Source organism: Meleagris gallopavo, chromosome 20 (genome assembly GCF_000146605.3).
Source record: "Meleagris gallopavo isolate NT-WF06-2002-E0010 breed Aviagen turkey brand Nicholas breeding stock chromosome 20, Turkey_5.1, whole genome shotgun sequence".
Classification (NCBI taxonomy): Eukaryota; Metazoa; Chordata; class Aves; order Galliformes; family Phasianidae; genus Meleagris; species Meleagris gallopavo.
Window position 1 is genome coordinate 2,202,667 of NC_015030.2, and position 23,910 is coordinate 2,226,576.

Below are 23,910 nucleotides of genomic sequence, written 5' to 3' on the forward strand. Positions count from 1 at the left end.
GAGCATCACCGAGGGCCATGCACTCACTGTGACATCTCCTGGCTTTCTCTTTCCCCGTGACACACCACAGGGATGTGTCACATACAGGATGATGTGGCTGTGAGTCAAGGTGACATTGGGGTGGGGCTATGGGTTCCTCCCTGGGCTTCAGCTGGCACTGCCCATGCACCTTGGAGATGCTGTTCATTGCAAAATACTTCTTCTTCTGCTGGGGAAGCAGAAATTTCTCCCTGTATAAAGTGGTAATTGTGCCACTGGTTTGGATCTGCAAAGAGTGGCACAGACCTAACCAGGGTCTGCATTTTTGATGGGTGGAGGTGTGTGCATGTCTGATTACGTGCAGATCAGGGGAGAGCAGCACACAGTTTGCACCTCACAGTGAAAAAATCACTTTTTTGCAGTAATGCTCCAGATGAACAGAAGCCAAATGCACATCTTTTTAACCAGAGCCTCTCCAATTACATAACGAATTCAAACTTCGTAATATTTTCAACTCTGAGGTGAATTTCTACATTATTTCCATTTGGGATTCTTTGATGCTTTGCAAAGATCTCTCTTTAGCCTTCTGAGGCTGGTCCTGCTGGGCACATGGGGTCAATGACTGTGTGGGGTCACAGCAGTATCAGGGCCCCCAGCCATGGGGACACCCTTTGGGTAAATCTGTGCACTGTACCCATGGGAAGATGCTGCTTTAATGCACGGAGAGATGAATTACTTCTGATTTATCAATCACAGAGCTGGATGTTTCACCCACTCTCTCCTCCTGGACTTGCAATATAGTTCCTGGAAAGAGACAGGCATCTCCATCCAGCTCTTAGACACCTCCATCCCCAGTGGTTTGCTCTGTCCTTGGGGCTGCTCCATCCCCAGGGTTGCTCTCCAGACTTTTGGCACCACATCCTCCCATTCCCAGCATTGTTTGGCTGGTGGGACAGCATCCCAAGCATCCCCAGCCTGTTTTTGTGATGCCATACATCATCACTCCCCCTGTCCAGGCATCCCGGTGGGAGCAGTTGGGCAGGGGCAGCAACAAGGAAAGCCCTTGGCTCTGCAGGAATGCACTAATTGCTGCTGAACAAAAGCTGCTTCTGTGCTTGAGCCTTGGCCAGCCCTGCGTGAACGCTCCCAGTGTTTTCTGTTTGGGTTTTGCACACACTCCTGATGTACTGGCAAAGGACTTTGATTTATCTTTTCTTGTGCTTTTCTATTAAATGGCATACTCTGGCCATGACAAAAACTCACCCTGGTGCACTCAAGGAGAAAACATTTTTCCCTCTCCTCTTCTTTTCAGATAGAGAGCTGCTTCCTGTGATCTACCTCGAATGATGCTACCAGGCAGCGTTCAGCTGCAGAGCTTGCTTTGGAAGCCTTTGGCAGCTCCCCTGGTGCCTGGTATTTCTTAACAAGAAGTCCCCAGCTGATGCCTGCTGTCATGTTTACCCAACTCCTCAACGGATGGTGACTCAGCTGCTCTTTGATTCCTGCAGCGCTTTCTGCTGAGGTGGCATTATGGTCCTTATCAGCCCTGGTCCGACAGGCAGGCACAGTGCTGGCGCCTGAGTGCATCCCCTGTGTGACGCCGGGCTGCCGTGCTCCCAGGACACCCAGAGCTGCTCCCTGCATTATTGCAAGCAGCCCCTGCACAGAGACCTGCTGCAAGGCTCTGCGTGCCAACCTCTCACCCCAGCCCTGTTACCAGGGCTGTGTCCTAGCAGCAAGGATGGATGGATGGAGCGATGGGATCGTTTGTTCCTGCATTTAAATAAAGTTGAGCCAAAGCAAGGGTGAGGCAGCGCAGTGTGAGCAGTGCTGGAAATGCTCACTGTCATTTCTGAAGAGCAGAGAGAGAACAGCAGAGTGTGCAGGAGACAGAAGTGGCACCGATGCTGGCACTGCTCCGGAGTCCTCACGGTGCTTTATGCACTTGGCACTTTATGAGCCATCCAAACAAGCTGTCTCTGGCCCTGAGGACAACTTTTATGGCAGGCGGGGCCGCCTAACAACGTCCATCATATTTTTATTTGATTATAATCTTGATGAAGCATGGCCATTAGAGTTTACATTTTCCATGCCACATGCCATCTCGCTTTTCTGTTCTGGAAGATTTCCATGGATGGGTTGAGCCTCTCTTACATCTGACCACGTCTCCTTTTAACTCATCACCTCCAGGCAGGGATGGGAAATGCAGGGGAAGGGTGCAGACCAATTTCTGGCTGGCTGATGGCAGAGCAAACCCAAGTGCGATGCATCCTGCAGCACTGCAGCACTGTGTCAAATCAGCCCTGACTTACGTAGGGGATGGGTCTTTTCTCCCTGGGATTAATGTCTGCCAGCAGTTGGAGTAAGCTGAGGGAAACCAAACCTGTGCATAACTCCTGCAAAAGAGAAAGATTTAGCTGCAGGATGAGGAGGAAGATGCTCAGTGGCTGAGGCAGAGCAGATGTGTTGGATGGATGGCAGGAAAGCACCAGCCTGGCCTGGCTTCACTCAAGCTCATCCTGACAAACACAGCCTGACAGGAAGGGATAGAAAAGCAGAAGATTTGCACAATGAGCCTGGCAGGGGTTTGGTACTTAATCAATCGTATTCTGTGTAGAAGGGAATGAGGATGGAGATCCTCCGAGCCTTCCTTCAGCCTTATCGTGCCAATGTTCAGGACAGGAATACAAAGCTGGGGGAGCAAAGTCTCTGCTTCTGTCCTTCTAGCTTATCTGTGGGCACAGCATTTTAACATCAGACCCCTGAATAACTGTTCTCAGAATGGAGACAGGCTCTGATGGAGCTGTGGGTGCCCCTGCTCAGTGCAGGGGGTGGGACCAGGTGGCCTTTGGGGGTCCCTTCCGACTCCAACCATTCTGTGTTTTCAATTTTCCCTAAGAAAAATCAGGTTAATTGAAATTGAATGTGCTGACTCCAGCAAGATTTTCCAGCAGCAAAAAAGGAAGTTGCAATGTTTTGCTTGGATGGTATTAAAACGTCAGCAGAGGGAGAATATTTCATTTCTGTTCTGTAACTTAAATTAACTTTCTGTAACGTAGGCTTTACATTTTAATACATTGTCTTTATAGTTTCTATAATTCCATGTTTACATAGCACATAATTCATGAAATATATAGGAAGGAAAGGAATGATGAAGAGTCAAAGTACACATGGAAGAGAAAGGGATGGTATGGGATTGCCAGCATGGGAGAGGGTGGCTTTTTGAGGTGGCTTTAAGGCCATGGCACTGAGCAAGGGGAGTGCCTAGCATCAAACAACAGCTTCACCACCAACTGAGTGGATTTGATGTGAGCTTATTCCATCCAGGTCCACGGGACCACAGGGTTTGGTGGCTTGGCCAGCATTTACCAACAAGGCAAGGTGAACACACCTGGTTTTGTGCAGTTTTTCACAAGTCCTATTGCCCTATAATCCTATAGCACTGTTATCTGGGAAAATCACTTCAGCTTTTGGGACACCTTTGAGTATCTACAATGCAGCCCCAGGGCTACCTGCAGCCCTAGGGGAAGCCTTGAGAAGAAAAGTGTGCTTTGTTCTCAGCATCCCAAGCACTGTTCTGAGAAGGACCAGAGCTGCAAGGCTGTGGGATGAAATCCCAGGGCAGCACAAAGCAGATGTGGGTGCTCTCCCACCATCTGCACCATCCCAAAAACATTCGGAGGGAGAAAACACCTTTGGATTTCTGATAACAGCCTGCTGATTTAGCTGAACAGGTTTTGCTTTATTTTTTTTTTCTTCTCCATAAAAGGCTTCATTGTTTCCCAAAGTGGTTTTACTTTAAAAAAAAAAAAAAAAGTTTAAGTGATGGAAAATATCTTATTAAATTGAAGTGAGGCTGATACAAAATGTTGCCAAGAAAGAGGGAATGAATAAACCCAGAGCAGCGGTGCATGGAAGGAGAAATATCACGCAGAGCCCCGGGGGTGGCTGTGCCTGGGGATGGGCACAGCACGTCCCCAATGGGTGTTACCAACTAAATCTGCTTCGCTCAGCAGCTGGAGCGTAGGGCCTTCAGACTGAGTCTTTCTGAATATCCCTTGGCTTGTTTTCCTTAAAGGAAGGAAAGATCTTAATTCCAGCATTCCAGCTCAGGTCCCAAAATAGATTGCTCTAAGAATAGCCCTTCCCTGCTGCGTTGGGGCAGGATGTGTGGCGAGGGAAAAGGGCTGGGGAGATGCGAGGTACTGGCTCCAAATGGTTCAGGACTCACTGCTATGTGATGGGTTTAGCTCTGACATCAGGCTGCCAGCCCTGCAACATCCGTGGTTACATTGGTGGGCTCGGGGCTGTGGGAGGGCCCTTGTGCTTGGAGGTGGCATCAACAGAACACTTTGGGTCTTATTAGTCCCCTTTTGTGGTTGCCTTGTCATGCTTTTGTAAGCAAATAGGAGGTTTAAAAAGCAATCTTGGAGCGGAAAATGGGTTCCTGGTATAGCCTTATGACCCCAGCAATTGTGGCTTTAAGTATTTCTCCTAAAGCCACTAAATACTTACTTTCACGGAACTGTTAATAAAGCAATAAATCTGACAGCTCATGCAGGTCCTTCCGCCCTCGTTTCCTTTCTTTCAACACTAGCAAAGGAGTGCAATTGTCACAAGTCATACACACCCCAAAAGCCACGAGCTCTGCATCTCTGGGCCAGGTTCATGGACAAGCCCCTGTGGGGCACAGCCTGGCTCACCCAAGGGTAAAGGCATAGAGCAGGTCGGCAGAATCAATCCCTGCCATGAAATGCCCAAATGAGTGAATGAGCAGCCTCTCCTTTTACAGTCCAGTGTTACAACGGTGGAGATTTATGCATTCAGTCGGGTTTGAAAAATGTTGGCCCAACATCATGCAAAACTCCCTGTGTTTGGCCATCGTTCATTCTGTACTTTGGGCTTTCCTCAAGTAAAACCCAGGGTGGGTGTAGCAAAACCACACAGCCCCACATCTGTAGGACGGCTTGCACGTGACGTGGAAGGCCCCTAGGAGTTGAACTGCATGCTTTGGAAAGGGGGAAAAATAATAATGTGGAAAGATATGAGCTCCACCAGGCTGCAAACCTGAGACCCTTTGGAGATGTGGTTGGGATAATCAGGCTGGATAGTCAAGGTAGTGCCAAAATTTCAGTTCTGGAAGATTTGGCCCAGCCAGGCTGCCTCCTACCTGCACTGCTGGCACTCATGGGAGCAAACTATGCAAGGAGATACTGGGGGAATTGGAGCAGTCAAAGGGTTTCAGCCTGCGGTGCTCCTGCCCTTATTTTCAGCCTCACCTGCATAGAGTGCTTGGGAAAAGAAGGATGTGGAAGTGCCATGTTCCACCGAGCTCTCTGGCCAGCCCTGCACAAAGCAGAGCTGTAAGCAAGGCAACTGCTAAATCCCTTAATCCACTGGTGTGTATTTCATGATGTGCTGCAGATATTGTCTGGGTATTTTTTCCTTTGGCATCCTGCATCTGGTTTTATCTATTTGCATTGTTCTATGGTGGAATCTGAGCACTTTGCAGGGCTGGCAGGAGAATGTCTGTGTGCTTGGCCGTATCAGTGCTTGGAGGTGGATGTGTTCCTGTTAGTGCTCTGCATCTGCAGTCGGAAAGCATTTATGTGTTCTATGCCAACACTCGTTGGGTAAAACATCCTCGGGGATCAGGAAGAGTCTTTGGGATTTAAAGCCCATCGGTTCAGCCCTGCAGCAGATACTGCACACTGTGAGTGGACCTCGATGTCCCAAAGATAAAAATTGCATGTAACATGAGATGAGGCATCAGGCAAAATATTTACATAATGAAATCTTAATGATGGTGCTAAAGGTCTGCAGTGGGGCAGGCAGCAAGCGAATGCTCCTCTTGCTGTGTGTAGGAGCAGATAGTTAATAAAACACACAGCCACAGAGAAAACCATGTTTCTATTAGGAAGTGAGGATTCCAGCTCCAGTTCCAGCCCAGTGCTGCATTGGTGCCTTTAACCAGCAGCTAGACTGGGTAACACCAGCCAGCTAGACCAGCTCCTATCACACATCATACATAGGAATGGCTTTGAGGTACCCATGCTTAATGCTTATCAGAGCTTTCAGTGGCCAAATCTGATAAAAGGAAATTTCCTCTGGAGATAGACAATCCCTTCACCTAGCAAGAGATACTGCATAATAACAGCTGTGTGGAATTACTGCTTTGTTGCAGCAGAAGTCACTACAGGTGAGCTCCGCGGAAGTGCTAAAACCAGCCCTACTCAGGCACAGACTGCAGGGTGGGTGGAAGATCCAAGTAACAGCAACTCGTGTCTGCATTGCTGAGCTCTCCCTGCAGCCGTGGGAGGTCCCAGGGTGGGGGTGTGCAGATGGCAAAGGGCAGGCAGCCCCTGTGAATTTGTCACCTCTGCAGCCAAATGCACCCGGAGCCCAGTGAGGCAGAGGGCATGGGATGGGGGGATGCAGTGCGGGTTGGCAGAACCCTTCTTGCTGCCTGCACACAGCCTCAGCTCTGGGTATTGCTGCTGGAGGAGTAGAGCTTCCTGGCCACTTCCATAGTGGGATTGCCTTCAGCTCTCGCCATTTCCTGAGCAGACAGAACCCAAGGTTGCTCCCATCAGCTCTGGAGACTCTGTGATCCTTTCTCTATTAAACAGGAGCCTGAATATGACGACAGAAAAAGAAATACAAAAATTCTCCTTCCCCTTTCCAACCCAAAGCTTTGCCAAAGCAATAAAAAGCTTTAAACAATAGCCAATGACATGAGCCAGTCCTTGAACAGCCTGCCAAGATTCACCTTAAGAAAGTAGGTCCAAAAATAAACACAAACCTATAAAAAGCCCCACAGACTTAAAGATAGCCTTCCCATTGTGCTAATTGCTTTCACATCTGGCTCAGAAACGAAAAGTGTGTATGAGCATGGAGAGGCCACCAATAACTCACTGCAGCTAAGCACAAAAGCATGTGCCTAGCATTAATCACACCAACCATCTATTTCCACTCAGCAGATCTCAGATGCTCGGGCTTAATTTTAGGTTTGTGTTTAAATTGTGCTGAAATGTTGGGGCTGGCGGCAATGTTAATGAACAGCACATGGTAAATGCTTTCATGGGTGGGATGCTTCAAGGCAAATGTAGAGGAGCAGAACTCAATTCCTCACCCTCCATCAGTTGCACAGCCATGGTGAGGTTGGTGCTCAGTGGTTTCTGCCTAGTTTCTTCGAAACAAACCAGCCCTGGGATGCTGGGAGATGCAACCTGGGCAAATCCAGGGCTGCCCATTGGCACGGGGTGCACAGAGGAAATCTGTGTGGTATGTCATTCCCTGTGTGCCAAGGAGGTGGCCAAATGGCCAACTCAAAAAGTGACCTCCTGCAAATATTCCCCTTTTATTTCCTACAGCAACTGCTGAGAGCATCCCCAGTAAATGAAACCGTTAGCTTTTACGAGAGGAAAGGCTGCGAGGACATGAGTTATCTGCACCCCAACCTTGCGAGAAAGGAGCTGCAGTTCAGTGGTTGTGACTCATCCCAAGAGCTCAGAGAGGGATTTGTAATGATTTATTCATGCCACTGTTATTGTTTAGAAAGCTCACTTGTGCTGCTACGGTTAAACTAAATAATTCATTGACCAGTCTACTTTCTAATCTTGATCAGCTGCTCTCTTTATGAAAAGCCTCGAGGTGAAGATCACAAAAGAGGCAATTTTCTATGCTTGATACCTTTAGAAGGCAGAACTTGGAGGTTAGCTTCCAGCAGGCCTGGCCTTGTTGAAGGCTAAGGATAGAAACGGCGTTCATCTGGGAGAGTGGTGCCTCATTTGGGTGTCTGATTCTCGTACCACTTTGGGGATGTGGGAGAAATGCGCCTTCCTTGCACCTCTAACCCTTAAGAAGCACCTAGGGCAGTTCAAATGGCTGCTCTGAAGATGTCTCTTTTTTCCAACCAAGCATACAGGAAAATGTTTTAAGTTGCAACACCTAGGTGAGGTGCCCCATGGGTCAAGCTGGGAGAAAGGAGCTATTGTTGTACGTGTCACTTCATCCCCAATGGCATTGGGATCTCCACAGAGTGTGTCTTGCTGATTTAACTCATTCATTTTTTGTGCATTTGATAAATGCAGTCACTTGACTTCCAGGAGGGCTGATACAACAGCTCTGGGGCAGGGCTGCAAATGGGACATGGTCACCCTACTGGAACGAGGGCACAAGGAGGTGGGCATGGCCACTCCAGCCTTTGCACCAGGACAACTGGAGGGCAATCAGCAAGGGAGGGCAGGACCTGAGGTTTTGTTTTGGGCCCTCACCACAGTCTTCCCTTGTTCAGCTGTGGTTGGTGCAGAGGTACAGCTTGAGTGTCTCGATAGGAATGTCAGGGCTTTGCTAAGCTGAAAGTCAGGGTGGAAAAGCAGACAGCAACTCTGGCAGAAAATGTAGGTACCCTTCTGAAATGTGACAAAGTGCACACACAGTGCATAGATAAAAAATGATTCTCTCGCATCACTGCCACCGATTTGTGCAAAATATTTGGTTTATTGCTCACACCTCTGTCAAAACAGCAAGGTATGTGCAGCAGGCTTCCACCTCAGAGCAAGAAAAGATTTCACAACACACGTTTTTAGCAATTTTTCTATGAATAGCTCCTGTGTGAGAACGTGGGATGGGTCTGCACGTACACATGTTTTCCCAAGGCTTCCCTATGAGGGTCACCTGCACTGCAGCATTAACAGGTTTGGTGTTGTTGCAGAGTTCGTCTCACTTTAAAATAGACCAAGGGAGAGGACACTGGTCCTGTTGGGACCACATTTTTATAGCTGTTTAAGGAAACCAAGGCAGAGACTAAAAGGAGCTGCAGTTAGCCACAAATTTGAATTTGGCACCACCTCTTATTTAGGGGAGGACATTTGCCTTGCTGGGGCTCACCCTCCACCTGCAGAGAGCAGAGATGTTTCTCCATGTGTGGGGGAAGGACACGAGCTCCTCTGGTGGAGGAAGGGCAATGAGCCCCAGATGTTCTCCAGTGGCTGTGCAAGTCCGGAGCCATCTTTCTACCTGCCCAGCTGCTCAGCCTCCCTTCTATATCCTTCAGATGTCCAACCTGCAGCCCTCCTCCTGCAGGTCCCACCTCTGGCACAGCAGTGAGAGGTTTGGCAATGACCAGAACCCTAATTTCCCAATAGCCATGTGCAGAGAGCAAAGAATCCCAGGTCTCATTTCAAGAGCCCCTGGCCCTCCATCTTGGCTCAACCACAGTTGTCACTGGAGCTGAATCCCATCAGAACCCTAGGAAGTGTCACCTATTTCCCAGACAGATGGAGGCAAGAGCAGGAGCTGTGGGCTGCAGCTTGTCCTTAGAAGCCAGCCTTGCTTTCACAAATAGATCAGATCTTGAAACCTGTTGGGATCCTGAAATATCCCTGGGCCAGGTGGAGCATCCCTTCAGCATGACAGCACAGCACACACCACACCTGCTCTATTTATTTCTTAATTCTTCGTGAATTGATGTGTCTTAAATAAAGTATTCATAGACAGTAGGTCTCTTTCAGGCAGACACAGTGAAGGAGAGAGAGGAACACCCAAAGCAGTCCAAAACATTGGGCAATGCTACGTAGCCTCTGACAGATGCTATAAGAAATCTGGATGTGGATATTCTCAGAAGGGTGGCTTCTGATCCCAGCCTACTGCTATATTGATTTGCATTCAGAATGTAGAACTCTGGCAGAAAGATTGTCAGCATTTGGCAGTAGATTTTGTACTTGGGTATCTAAACCCAGCTCGCAGCAGGGAGTTGGTGCTCAAAGATCTTCAAGGTCTCTTCCAACCTAAGCCATTCTACGTCTCTATTATTATTGTAATTCCAGCTCACTCAGGTGAACCTGTGCTGGGACCACTGCTCAGCACCAGCCTCACACTTCCACCCTTGTTTTCTGTTTTGGTTCTGAGCTAAAATGGTCAAAGCTTTGGGACAAATTATGCTCTCATATGTCCATCAAAACTGGGGGTGCCCCATGAGAACCTGCAATGGTGGCTCGTTGATTATCACCAATTTGTTGTTCTCTAGGAAGCTCCTGCGCTGCATGCTTCACCATCTAATTACAACACCATCTAATTATTACTGCTCAGTTTCAGTAAATGCCCCAAAGGCAGTGCAGTGGCCCACAGCAATGAATGGCATCCTGTAGTGATTCACTGCAGGGCGTGCAGTGGGGATGGATGTGGGGTTGTTCTAGGCTGTGTGTGTCCCTGCTGAGCCAAAGGAGCCTTGCTTGGGCTTACTCAGTCTGGTGTAGATGTAGAAAAGCAGCTTTTGTGCTCAGCTTTTATTTCAGTTTGATGAAGATGATTCTTCACCCAGCTAAAGCAAGATGTGTGTTTAAAGTGAAATCAAAGCGTGCTGAACTTTGTATACACAAAGCATTTGGATGGAATTATTTATGACGTCAGGTCTTTGGCAAAGCTTTCAGCTCATGAGAAGTCATAAAAAATTTTGGTATAGTCCCTGTCTGATGCTGAGATTGGTGGGAAAATGAAAAATAAGGAGAAGAAAGGACAAAAGCTTCAGCCTGAATATTTGGTGAACCATCTACCTTGCTGACAGTTTGTCAAAGCAGTGAAGTAGAGCAGCAGAAAAGGTTTCCTCTGATAAAAGCATGACACAGGGCTGGCCCAGGAGCATCAGCACTGGCATTGTGTTGTCCAATGAGGGCACCGGGTTGCCCATGTGTGACACTGGGCAACCCAGGGGTGGCACTAGGATCCCAAGGACAGCATTGGGTTATCAATTGTGGGCAATTGTTGCCGTGTGGCGGGATCAAGTTGCCCAGCAAAGTTACTACATTGCCCAGGGCTGACACTGGGATGTCCATCAAGGGCTCTTGGCTTGTCCAATGGCTGTTCTGATCTGCCCACAGCCAGCACCAAGTAGCCCAGAGCCAGTAGTAAGTGATTCAAGTCCAGTACCAAGCTGCCCAGCTGCCCAGTGACAGTAGTAGGTTGCCCAAGGGAGGCAATAGGTTGCCCATCAAGAGCACTGGGTTGCCCAATGGTTATTTGGCCAGTACCAAATTGCCCAGTGAGGACAGTAGGTTGCCCTGGGCAGGCATTACGGTGCCCATCCAGAGCACTGAGTCGCCCAATGCCATCACCAGGTTGCCATAGCAACTGCATGAGGTTGCCGAGGCAGAATTCAGTTGTGGGGATCCCAGTGCCCATAGCAACATTCTCCTGGTGCTGTGCCACTGGGGCAGCTGGGTACTGGGGATACTGCACACCCAGTGCTGCTGCCACTGAGTCTGACAGCACAGCGGGGAGGCACAGCCCACAGGCACCTCCTGAGCACCCACCCAGGCTGCTGAGGGTGAGCATATGCTTTAACTCAGAGGGGAGGGGGTGCTAGAAGGCAGATACTTCTCATGACCCCTCACCACATGGATGATATCTCTTGTACTGAAAAGGACGCGCTCAGATGGTGGGAGAACAGGATCTGATGTCCCTATGTCTCCTATCCACCTCTTTTTAAGCTTTTGGGTAGGAAACCATGAGCTGTTTCTGGCACTGCCCTTTGTAGAGGTGCTCTTTGTTGCAAAGGTGACTAAAAGTGAAAAACTCTACTTTCCAGAGATGTTATGATTTTAAATACAAGCCAGCCTCTCGGCTTGCCTACAGAAGCAAACTGCTTAGGGCAGCCCAAGAGGAACAACTAACCCTTCAAATGACTGCTTGCATCGATTCTTTGTTCTAGGATAAAAGCAAGTTCATTGCACGAGAACTTCCCATTTCTTCCTTTGCAAGTCAAGGGAGATAGCTCTTCTTTTAGGGTGAAATAGGTGGTTTTTTATTTCTCAAATCTGGGTGTAGTCCTGCACCTGCAGGTCCTTGCTTAAGCATTTGATGCCAGTGAAGGTGCAGGGATGAGAATGTAGCCCCTTGCCCATCGATCACACTGTTTTGGGGTTGGTAGCAGTTGTGTGTCCATAGGGATGCAGATATTGGGTTGACAATGGAACATTTAAAAAGAAAATCACATCTGGTGCACTGTAAGATCGGCAGATACGCTGGCCAAAAGAAACAAAGGAACAGCAGAGAATCCAATTTCATTGGAATGACAGGCTGAATGAAAATGAAGGCATAGTATCTGTCATTCTTATTGCCATGATTTGTTTCTCTCTCCTTCTCAAGTCCTGACACTCAATATTAACAACGAAGCCAAATCCCAGTATATACAAATGCTTGGGATGCTGTCTGAAGGGATTTGCTTTTGAGAAGTCGAAGCCTGTGTGGGCACTGTGTGGGTGCTGTGTGTGTGGCTGTTTGTATTACAAGTTGCACATCTTGCTGCAAGAAGTGAGATTCTTTTCCTCTGCCTCCTTGCTGTGCAGGACCCAAATTGCAGTGCCCATGGAGCTCGTTGGCTCATCCTTATCGGCGGCTCATGCCCACGTGCGACCGACCCCCACCAACCTCCTGCCTGCCATCAGCACCATGACTTCCAGCTACAAGAACCGTTTCCCCTATTACCCCTTGCCCCGGACACTCAGCCTGCCCTGGCTGCCCAGCTCCTACTACAGGACGGCTACCAACCACCCCATGTTGGCTCCTTTCTCCAGCGGCTCCCAGGGGCTGACCCCCAGCAAGATGCTCCCGTTCGTGTCCAACAGGACATCCCTCTTCACCCGTTACACCCCGGATGACTGGTACCGCTCCAACCTGACCAACTATAGGGAGTCGGAGATCTCACGGCACAACTCGGAGAACCTCAGGGTCGACACCTCCCGCCTGATCCAGGACAAGCACCAGCAGACGAAGAAAACCCAAATGGAGAGCACCAAGAATCTGGGAGAACGTATCAATGACATTGAGTTCTGGAAGTCGGAGCTCTGCCATGAGCTGGATGAGATGATCGGGGAGACCAACGCGCTCACAGACATGAAGAAGCGACTGGAAAGAGCCTTGGCAGAGACAGAGGCCCCTCTGCAGGTGAGCCCTGAGCTGCTGGAACATCTGCAGGCATTCAAACGTCTCATTAAGTTTCATTGGAGCTCCGTAACGTCTAGAAAGCTTTTACTAGGAGACCATTAGTTAAGTCAGCAATAAACAAGCCCCTCGCCATCTGCTTACAGCTCCTATCAGCGCATGCTGAGCGCATCAGAACACTATTTGCTAAACCAAATATTTTTATAAGCTGTATATCCAAAATTGCAGATTGGGATGGGAAAGCCCATGTCTTGCTATGAGAACTGGGTGAGGTCGGCATTCAGCTCAACAGAGGTCCCCATATCCAGCTGTGGGTACGCAGGGCCATTGCGTGCTCCCTCATAGGATTCATTGCTGACGTTGCAGCTTGGCCACTCACTCATTGCCAGCCAAGCCCTGCCTTGGAAACATTTTTCTTCTCCATCCTCGCCTGTAATTTCTTTTCTCTTATATGACTTAAGGTGGGGGGCCACCCCTCTAGGGAGCCCCATCCATGCAGTTTGCTGTGTCCCCAACAGGTTGCTCAGGAGTGCTTGCTTCACCGGGAGAAGAGGATGGGCATTGACCTAGTCCATGACAATGTGGAGAAACAGCTCTTCACAGTGAGTCTGGCTAAAGCTCCTTCTGCCTAAACTGCCCTAAGCAGGTCTTCCATCCCCGTCCCATACCTGGCTCTTGGGCACAAAATGCTTCAAACCCCAGGCTAGGAGATGGCATTTCCATCAGCAGCACATCCACATTTTGGGGTAAGATTTTCCCTTTTATCTGAAGATCCTGTGTAGCATATAGGGGGGTCCTTGGCCCCTTCAAGCAGCAGTGTGTGCCCAGCATCTTGTTTGCTTTTTGCCAATCTATTAGTCAGTTTAAGAAAAGATATTACATCTACCCCCAGCTTTGCTCTGCTTGAGTGCAGTTGGACTGCCACTCTGTGTACTTAGGCAGTGCATTTTATGGAAATCATAAAAACGTGCCCTCCTCCCTGCCTTTACACAGTCTGCTTGGAATTATGAATAAAAAGCAAACAAGATGAGAGCTGGCCCAGAAGATGGGATCCTAACACAGGGTACAGCAAAATGCAATCACTGCAAGGCCTTGTGAAGGCCCTGGGAAAGAAGTGGCAGCCCCTGGGACTGTGAAGCCCAATTAGAAGATTTTTTCTTTGAGTCAGGCCCTAAAAAAGCAGATTGCCTTAAAGGTCATGAAATTTTAAGGAAAAAAATTCAGAGTTGGTATCTTCATAGTGATAGCCTGGATTGCAAGTGCTGTGAGGACAAGTTTAGGCCATGATTTTCAGATGGTTATTGGAGAGAGAAGGTGTAAACATGAGTTTGGAAGCACTAATCACTGCTTACAGTAATTGGGGCTGCACAAACGTGGCAGAGGTGTGCTGAAGTCAGTACATGTCTTCCTCCAACCTCATTCTTAGGAATGGCTGGGAATTCACTCCGAAGCAAAATCGCTGTCTTCTTGCCCTGTTTGTATGGGATTTCTCCTGGGGAAGAAAACATTTAGGGAACAAAATGTCAGGACCTAACTGGGGGTGGAGGTGTGTGGTTCATCCAGGTCACCACTCAGAGCAGGTCAGGGTCTTGCCTTGCTTCCATACGGTGGCACTAACCATCACTTGGCAAAGGTGTCAAGATGAAAAAATGCTTGGTCACTCCGTGCAAGTCAGTGCACAGGCTGTGCCTGTGGCCATGGTGTGGTTCTGTCTCTGCTCTGGGTCGCTGCACTCAGATTGGAGGCCCAAGGGGATGCGTGTGACTGGGCCCAATGGGTGAGGACACTGATGGAGTCATGCTTTGTCCCTGTCCAGGAGGTGGATGTGATCAGATCGTGCCAGGAGAGGATGCAGCGCTACCTGGACAGAGCCAAAGCCCAGCTTGCGTAAGGAACCCCCAGCCCACACCATAGGGCTGAAGTCATAGAATCATAAAATCATTAAGGCTGAAAAAGATCTCTAAGGTCATCAAGTCCCTTTAAAGTCATCAAGTCCAGCCCCAACCTACCCCCACTATGCCCATCAACACATCCCTCACTGCTACGTCTCCACAGTTCTTGAACACCTCCAGGGACAGTGACCCCCCCCACCTCCCTGTGCAGCCTGTGCAAATGCATCACCACTCTTTCAGAGACTAAATTTTTCCTAATACCCAACATGAGTCACTTTGTAACATGAACTCACCCTCTGCCCTCTGCCCATCCTGCAGCTACGAAAACCCCCTGGGCTCCCTGGGAGCATCCCCAGGAAAGGCATGCCTCCCCAACAGTTCCACTGACAGCTGCCGTGCTGTGCTGCAGGTCCAACAGAGCAGCCCAGCACGAGGTGGAAAGGGACCTGGCTGACAAGCAGACAGCCCACCGCATCGACGACAAGTGCCACCACCTGCGGAACACCTCTGATGGCATCAGCTACTACCGCGGCGTGGAGCGGGTGGATGCCACGTGAGTCCCTGGGGAGAGATGGCACAGCACTGGCTGTCCCCATCCTGATGGCCACGGCATGGCACATCCATCCCACCCCAAGCAGCACATTGTCACAATTCAGAGGCAAAAGCATAATACAGTGGGTTCTGCCTAATTAAATATTATATCAGGGCTCAGAGATTAGCCTGACAATGAGTTCAGCTCAGCACCTCGACACAGCCCATTCGGTCCATGCATATTTTGGGAGATGTGTCAGTGCTTGCCCGAGCGCTCCACATTGACGTAAGGTCTGGGGGCTCACCCTGCCTGCAGAGTGCTGGCAGGGAGCCCGGATGGCCTTGAAGATAAAGGAAGAGAGCATGGTGCTGGGACGGAGTTCAGCTGCTCTTGGGTGCCAGGAATTTGGCTTTGCTCTGCAATAAATGGACGATGACCATAAGCAGAGATATGCTGCAAGCAGGAAAGGGCAAGGGGAATAAATCTGCTCCACACACAGACACATGTGGTTCACAGGGGGGCATGGAGTGATTCAGTTTTTCTTGTGCTTGAATAATTCTTCAAAATGAAGCTTTTCAACATTTCAACAGGCAAATGAGTGGCAAAGGATTGATGCTGAAATTCAGAGGGAGCAAAATGTGTAGAGGATCAGCATGTTTTACGTGAAGCTTATGTGGTATTTGAGGCTTTTGTTGACCTTGTTCTGGATGCTGCATGGGGTGAACTCCATCCTGAGTGCACAGACAGGGAATCAGTATTATCTAATGTTGGCTTTTGTGTGAAATTGGGATAAGTTACAAGCAAAATGCATTGGCTGCAGTCTGCACGTTGTCACAGAGCTGTGAATGACTCTGCACTTGAATGCTGTTAACACGTAAATATGAGGTCTGATTAGAATCTCGATTTTTCCGTGGGAATCTATTGTTTGTGTGAGCCTTCATAATTGTCGCAATTGTTGCCATGGATGTGTCAGCATCTGATAAGTTGTGTTGAATAAATGGTGTCCAGATGTTTTGCTTTCAAGCGGTCAAAGAGCGTGGATCCTGGGAAGGCTGTGTTTAAGCCAACCTGGTAGGATCCATGTCTGCCCATGGCAGTGTGTGGCCATCTCTGCCTCTCTTCTGTACGGCAGCATCTCGGTGCCAGACTCGTGGGCCAAGTTCACGGATGACAACATCCTGCGCTCCCAGAGCGAGCGGGCAGCCTCAGCCAAGCTGCGGGAGGACATCGAGAACCTGCTGGTGGTGACTGCCAATGAGATGTGGAACCAGTTCAACGCCGTCAATGTCGCATTCACCAACCGCATCGCCGAGACTGCCGACGCCAAGAGCAAGATCCAGACACACCTGGCCAAGGTAGCCCCAGCCCTTCCCTTTTGGTGCTAAACTCAATGATGACTCCCAGGAAAGAGAGAGCCTCCCTGCAGAGCTGGCCCAGGGCTGAAGAAATGGGGCATGACGCTGATATTTATGAATATATTTTTTAATTTACGAACTTGCTTCTATTGCAGACACTGCAGGAAATCTTCCAGATTGAGATGAGCATAGAAAGCATCCGTAAAGCCATCAGGGACAAAGTGCCTCCACTGAAAGTGGCTCAGACCAGGCTGGATGAGCGCACGCGGAGACCCAACGTAGAGCTGTGCCGGGACAGTGCTCAGCTGCGGTGAGCAGGAGTGCAGCCACTGCATGGGCACTCAGAGCATTACTGGGTGACAAAACTGGTGGTGGTCCTTTTTCCTAGATAGCCCTTCCTTAAGTGCATTGGTATGTTGGAAAGCACTGAGCATGCATTCCAGCTGGCTGCTGGGAAAGCTTTACAACCACAGCCCAATGCTGCTTGACACCCTCCCAGTGGCTGGATGTGCCCATTGTGGAAGGATGAACCCTTTGCTCTCCCATAGCATCACCCTGAGAGCTCCTTCCCTTTAAGGGAAGAAGGGCACCCTTGCAGCAGGTAGCTGTATAGGCTGTCCTCACTCACCCTGAGGACACGGGGAAGCACAAACCCCTCGAGTGCAGGAGCTGGGGAGACCCCTGGCAGGCTGGGGCAGTTGGCTGGGCTGCTCCTTGGCATTCCTTCAAGGCCTTATCTGCCTCATCAGCAGGAGAGCCTTGGCCAGGGCTTCTGTCCAAGCTTCCTCCTCCACCCATCAGCCTTCTCATGGTACCAAGTGCTTTGGCAAGAAGGCAAGGCAAAACCAGCAGCTTCCAGAGAGGCAGCAGTGAGGATACGTCCCAGATAAGGGAACTGCCTCCCTGACTCTTGGAGGTGACCCTGCTGCTGTGGTAGGCAGGAAAAAAACCTGGCGAATTTGTTGGGTGGAAGGTTTGTGAATCTGGAGGGGTCTTGCCTTTTTCCAACAGAAAATGGGAAACCTTAGCTGCTTCCTAATGCCTTGGTGTCAGCTTCACTCTCCTCTTGTTAGTATCACCTGCAGGAGGAGAAGCCAGGATTAGTGTGTCCCCAGAAGCTGCTCCACTGCAGCAAGGAGAGACTGAGCTCCCACCCTCAGCTTCCATTCACAGCTGCCAGAAATTGGGAGCTCAGTAAACAAGACCAAGGGGAAATCCTTCTGCTTCTGTACTTGACGGGGTTCCTTGCTGTTTCCCAGCCTCGTCAACGAGGTCCATGATCTTGATGAGACCATCCAGAGCCTGCAGCAGCGGCTGAGGGATGCTGAGGACACGCTGCAGACACTGGTGCGGGCCAAGGCTGTCCTGGAGCACGACCTGTCTGTCAAAGCCAACTCTCTCTTCATCGACCAGGAGAAGTGCATGGGGATGCGCAGGAACTTCCCCTGCACTGCACGGCTGGTGGGCTTCGTCTAGGCTGGGAGCTGACCCAGAACATCTGCAGGAGATGTTCTCAGCTTTCATAGGATGACTCAAAAATCCACAACAACTCTTCCTGGTGAAAGTCCTGAGTAGAAATTAAATGTTTGCTTTGTGAGTTATGTGGTCCGCTGGATTATTTTTCTCCCCTCCTTTCATTCTCTGATTTTAAGAGAAACAAACTCAGGTCTTCCTCCTTCTGAGTCTGTCTGTGGAAAAGCACAGGGGGAAGTGACGCTGTCAATCAGGTGTTGACACCCATAAAGTATTTTTAACAGTGCATCAGAAGCACAAACCATCCTGAGAAGCACTGCAGTATGTTCTCTTCATAAACGGGAAAAGTTGTGCTTCGTGCTGTTTTCTAATGATAATTTATTCTTGCTTTTGGAAATACCTAACTGTTGTCTAGAATGTCAGCACTGGGATTTTAAAAGAAGAAAATTTTTCACACGGAGGGTGGTGAGGCACTGGAACAGGTTGCCCAAGGAGGTTGTGGATGCCCCATCTCTGAAGGCATTCAAGGCCAGGCTGGATGTGGCCCTGGGCAGCCTGATCTGCTGGTTGGTCACCCTGCACATAGCAGGGGGTTGAAACTTGATGATCATTGTGGTCCTTTTCTATGGCCATTCTATGATTGTATGATTTCTGACCAGCTAGTTGAGGAAAATGTGTCAGTTTTCATTTTGGTGAGTACAAATTGGTTCCTAATTTAAGATTTTGCTTTTGGATTGTTGATAGGCTCACCAAAATTCCAACTTCTGCACGTGGCACCTTTGACTCCATAAAAACCATTGGGTCTCAGCTCCTCATCTCCTTCAAAAAAAACCCAGCCCCTGGTCAGTTAGAAATGAAGGTTCCTCTCCAGTCCCAACCCTGATACTGTCTGTGTCCCTAAGGAAAAGCGTCCTGGGCAGACAGGAGAGAGGATCTGGATTTGTGCACAGCTGGTGTCAGCCGGACAGGAAACAAACCACATCTCCCTCAAGTGCTGAGTGATCATTAAACATCATCAGCAGCAAGTTCGCCGGCCAAGAGTTTCTTCATCGGCACGTTTGGCAGCTTGGCCAGGGGAAAGGGTTTTCTTCCAGCCTTGTTGGAGCGCGAGCACCCCAGGGAAGTCCCTTGGCACAGTGCTCACACAGCACTGTCAGCTTTGGGGCTTTATTGTAAGTAGTAGAAATAAAACAGTGGCCACAAATCAGGACCAGAGGTGGTGCTCGTGCTGGGCAGCCTCGTAGCTGTAACCATGACCCGAGAGCTTCAAAGCCCATCGCTGGGGTCTGTGAGCACAGACCCAGGTGGTGCTGCTTTCTGCATGGCAGTTTGGTTATTTGGTGCTCAGGTGGACTCAGAGGTGATGAAGCGGGGATGCTCCTTGAGGAGGACTTTTTGTCCTACTCTTACAAGTGATTTTCAAGGCAAAAATCCAACCATTATATGATGTACCTGGTACGATGACCCTGGTGAGGAATTGGCACAGACTGCCCACAGAGGCGGTGGAGTCACCGTCCCTGGAGGTGTTTAAGAAATGTGAAGGTGTAGCTTTGAGTGATGTAGTCTACAACAGTCACAGGCAAGGGCTGATGGTTCAGCTGGATGATCTTAATGATCTTTCCAACCCTAATGATTCTATGAGTCTATAATCATGATGAAGAACCCAGTAGAACTAAATGATACCTATGCATTCTGGAGTTTTTTTAAGATCTGTTGGAAAGTTGTTAATGAGCAGTTGTTTTCAGGTTGTGTCTTTTCCTGCCTGACATCCCATGGATCCTTTTGCTAGATGGTGCCTGCCAATCTGAACTTTCAGAAGTCACTGCCAAACCTTTTGGATAACTTTAGTAGAGCTAAGTTCAGCCTAAAGCCATTCGGGACCAAATAGCCCAAAGGAAAATCAGTTAAAGTCCGTTCTCCTGCCTCAGGAGTCACAACCATGAATGTCCTGGTTCAGCAAGGAGGCCTTTGGGAGCTGAGAACACTTTTTCTCATCTCACATCTCCCAGATGACTCCATCTCACAGCACAGGGCCAGCATGTTCTATGCACATCCCATGCCAGGAGCCAGTTCTGCCCAAAAAACTCCTGTCGAATGGGTCTGTAGGGTGAATTTTTTGGAGTGAAATTCCAAAGGACTCATGGTCTTGTGCATTCCCTGTGTACACAGGGATAGATTTTCCTCCTTGTGAGCAGTTGCTTTTGAGGCTGCAAGCCAACAGTCTCTCTAGTTGGTGCACAGTAAGTGCGTTGAATCACTGCCCTGCCCTCCTGCATCCAAAGTCTCAGTGCCTTTACATGTGTAAAATTAAATGATTTGCTTCCATAATTCACCTTTAGATAATGCTGCCCTGCCTGTCTGCCTCTGCTGCCTTTCTGCACTGATTGGATGCTTCCTGTCTGCAAATGCCTTCAATCTTCAGGGCGACACGCCTGCTTTTATTGCTGGTTATTACCCTTTTATTGCTTGCTTTTATTAGCCAAGTTACTGAAGAATTTGATTTGTAGAAATTCCTTTGCATCCCACAGACATATTCCCACCCTCTTTCCTATCATCCTGATAAACCCCACAGAGATGGGTTTGTAAACTAATTGTCTACTGTCTGGAGCAAAGAAAATAAAGGAATAAAATCAAGGGAGCATTGCTCCATGCAAGCCAAGTTCCGTGCCCTTCCCAGACCCAGGGAATGGCCAAGGCTATCAAGAGCCTCAGAAAGGAGGCTTGGGTGCTTCTGCCGCCTAGGAAAATGAGACTCAGTGAATGGCCTGAGATGAATTAGGGTGAGAGGAAACTTGCCAAAAGTGGTTAGTAGTGTATTGCACAACAAATGCAGAAATGCTCTAGGGAAAGAATTCCCAAAACAGCTTCAGCATTATAATAAAACAGCTCATCACTACTGTGGGAAAAAAAGAAAAAAGAAAATTTGAGCAAAACTTTTAAAGATTTGGGAAGTGTAGGAGCACAGGGATGGCTGTGCTGGCTCAGACCAAAGTCCAAAAGCCCCAGATTCAGCCTCTGCCAGATCCAACAGGAGCTGCTCAGACAGAAGCACAGAAGCATCCCATAATACTTTCCCAGTCCACTTTCCCAGTCCCAAGGACTTCCTGAGCTGCCAGTGCTGTCCTTGAATCTAATAGCCCCCAATGGACTTGTTTCATGTGATCTCGTCCCAGCCATTCCTTGAGCTCGTGCAGCCTCTCGGCATCTGCCAATCCCCAGCAGGGATCTGCAGGGCAGGGAGCATCACTCAAAGCATTGGCAGTCAATGCTATGGACAGCCTGGGGAAAGGGATCAGCAGTCCCAGCACTGTTGGGGACAAGAGTGTAAAACTCAATAATTTCGGCCAAAAGGTGGCTTGGTTTGGACCTATATTGGAACTACATGATCTTCGAGTCCCTTCCAGCACAAGCCATTCAGTGATATCCTCTGCGGGCTCAAGAGGAGCTCAAGAGGGCTAGCTCCTTTTGCATGTTGTCAACATGCAACAGACAAGCACGTATCACAACTTCTAAAAGTGTCTGAGTATGTTCTGGCACACAGGCACGTCCCAGCTGGGGAGCACGGATGTGTTTCTTTCTTCTGGAGTCAGTGAGTGAATTTGGGTTTCATTGAGGCCAGTGGGAATTTCTCCAGTGCCTCTATCAGTGATGACAACTGGCTTGGAGCTGAATAAAAGAGTTGGACAAAATTGGTTTTGGGGCACAAATGCAGAGTTGGCAGGACTGAAATATTTTACAAATTCCTCTTGGTTTAGTGGAAAACAAACATCAGGAAGAGTAAGGAAATGTCTCCAAGATGTATTATGTCTCCTGTTTTAGAAGATTGCTAAATGTAAATGCCTGTCTTCCCTCACATTTTTTCTTGCTTGAAATGGCTTTGTTAGAAAAAGTAAAAACCACCTTTCTTGGCACTCTCCTTGCCTATGTGTGCCTGTCAGTGTCCATCTGTGCCTACTGCTCACCTTATTCATCTAGTTGCTTGATAGCAGGATGCCTTTCCTCATCCCAGGGCACGCTGAGGGCAGTGCAGATTTCTGCCCTTTCCCCTTTGCCTTTCAAATCCTCCATTGCTTGTGGTCTTAATCAGCAGGGCAGGGAGCAGGAAGCCACTCCCTCAAATTGTGATGATGGAGCAAAGTCCTGGGATTGGAGACCTCCATCCACGAGAAGACATCCAGAGAAAGTCTGCCCTTTTTGTGTAGCTGGAAAAGGTTAATTCCCATCCATCAGGCTGAGGCAGTGAATGAGGTGTACATATCTGCTGGGCCGATGGCAGAGCCTGTGTTGTGTGGTCGTGGTGGTGCCATGGATACAGCCCACTGAGACTTGCACCTTTCCCAGCCTCGCGGCTCCTTGCTTGCATCTGAGCCTCCTAATGTTATATGACAAACAATTTCCTTCCCAACATCATATTACCGTACTCTAGAAACTGAAGCATGCTAATGCTTTTTAAGCATTTTAAGGATAATCCTATCCTTAAATGATCCCGTAGAAAATGTTCTGATTTTTCATGATGGCTTCCCAGAGCCATTTGGACGATACACCTTTCCAAGAGCATGAGGGAGCACTGGATCAATGGGCACTTCTCTTTGGGCTCCCTCCACAGATTCTAATCTGCAACTCACAGCCAAAACAGGCTTCATTTCCCTCAAGTGGCTCCTTTCATTGATCCATAGAATTGTTGAGTTGGAAGGGACCACTAAAGGCCACCTAGTCCAACTCCCTGCAATGAACAGGGACACCAGCACACTCCAGCAGCTGCTCAGAGCCTGGTCCAGCCAGAGCTGATTTCTCACATGCTCAGAAAGCTGCAGGCACACAGGAGTGGAGATCTCAGACTAAACTCCCTCTGCACAGCTGTGGGCTGGCACTGCTGGAGCGGCTCGGTGGCATTGTGCAGGTGGTGGCAAAGCAGGGGCTGGAGCACGGTGTGAAGCCTGGGGCCACTGACCCATCTCCCCTGTGCATCTCCCCAAAGTGCTCCAAACTCCCTCTGGCTGATGCATGTGTTGGGACCCCTCACACACAGCACAGCCAAGCCTGTGCTGCAGGGAACACGCCTGCTTGCCAGCAGGAAGGAGCCAAGCACGCTTCTCTCCCTCTTTCTCCCAAGATTTACAGTTTTGGCAGCTGGATATCAAACTCATCTGCCTCTGCAACGAGGCAGGACCAGTCTGGAGCTGATGTGTGCAGAGGGGAGAGGTGATGGGGAGGCTGGTGGTGGTGCTTAGGGCTCCCTCTGGGTCTGTAGAGATCTGCTGCACCCGAGCAAAGCACCTCTTCCTCTCTGAGGTCTTACACTCTCCTGTAATCAGTTCCCCAGGAGGAGGCTTCCAGGGGCCGAGGCACCCTGCCAGACAGCCAGAACCAACGGCCATCAGAGCAACAAGTCACAAAGGTGTCCCTTTGCCAAACACATCCGCGCTGTACAAACCAGAGATGAAATTCCCCTCGACTCCGGCACAGCCAGCTTCCAACATTACCCAAATCCTGTCCCACACATCCCCGTGCCGCTGCTGGGGTGAGGGCACACAGCAGAGCCCCACTCCGAACGCCGCATCTCCAGCCCCTCCCGTAGCGGAGCGCCGCGGGATGCCGGCTGGAGCCGGGGCTGTGTGCGGGTTCCAGGGCTGCACACAGAGGCGGACTGGGAGCAGTGAGAAGGGGACACCGGCGGACTGCCGGGAGCTGCCGTCGCACTTATAGGAGGAGCGGCCGCAGGACCCTCCCTGTCCCG

At 49.4% G+C, this 23,910-nt stretch overlaps 1 protein-coding gene across 1 annotated transcript; it reads left to right on the forward strand.

Moving 5' to 3' along the window:
• Window positions 1-11,134: 11,134 nt before the first annotated feature.
• TEKT3 (tektin 3) lies at window positions 11,135-18,297 on the forward strand. Its single transcript, XM_019621632.2, has 8 exons — window positions 11,135-11,305; window positions 12,327-12,924; window positions 13,440-13,523; window positions 14,738-14,808; window positions 15,223-15,366; window positions 16,478-16,700; window positions 16,856-17,010; window positions 17,960-18,297. The coding sequence occupies exons 2-8, from the start codon at window positions 12,346-12,348 to the stop codon at window positions 18,174-18,176; spliced, it is 1,473 nt and encodes a 490-aa protein (XP_019477177.1). The 5' UTR covers window positions 11,135-11,305; window positions 12,327-12,345; the 3' UTR covers window positions 18,177-18,297.
• Window positions 18,298-23,910: the final 5,613 nt, after the last annotated feature.

Coding starts and splice junctions, on each gene's coding strand:
- TEKT3 (XM_019621632.2), top strand. CDS start 12,346: ATGGAGCTCGTTGGCTCATCCTTATCGGCGGCTCATGCCCACGTGCGA. Junction 14,809..15,222: donor AGAGCCAAAGCCCAGCTTGC/GTAAGGAACCCC, acceptor GCTGTGCTGCAG/GTCCAACAGAGCAGCCCAGC. Junction 17,011..17,959: donor CGGGACAGTGCTCAGCTGCG/GTGAGCAGGAGT, acceptor GCTGTTTCCCAG/CCTCGTCAACGAGGTCCATG.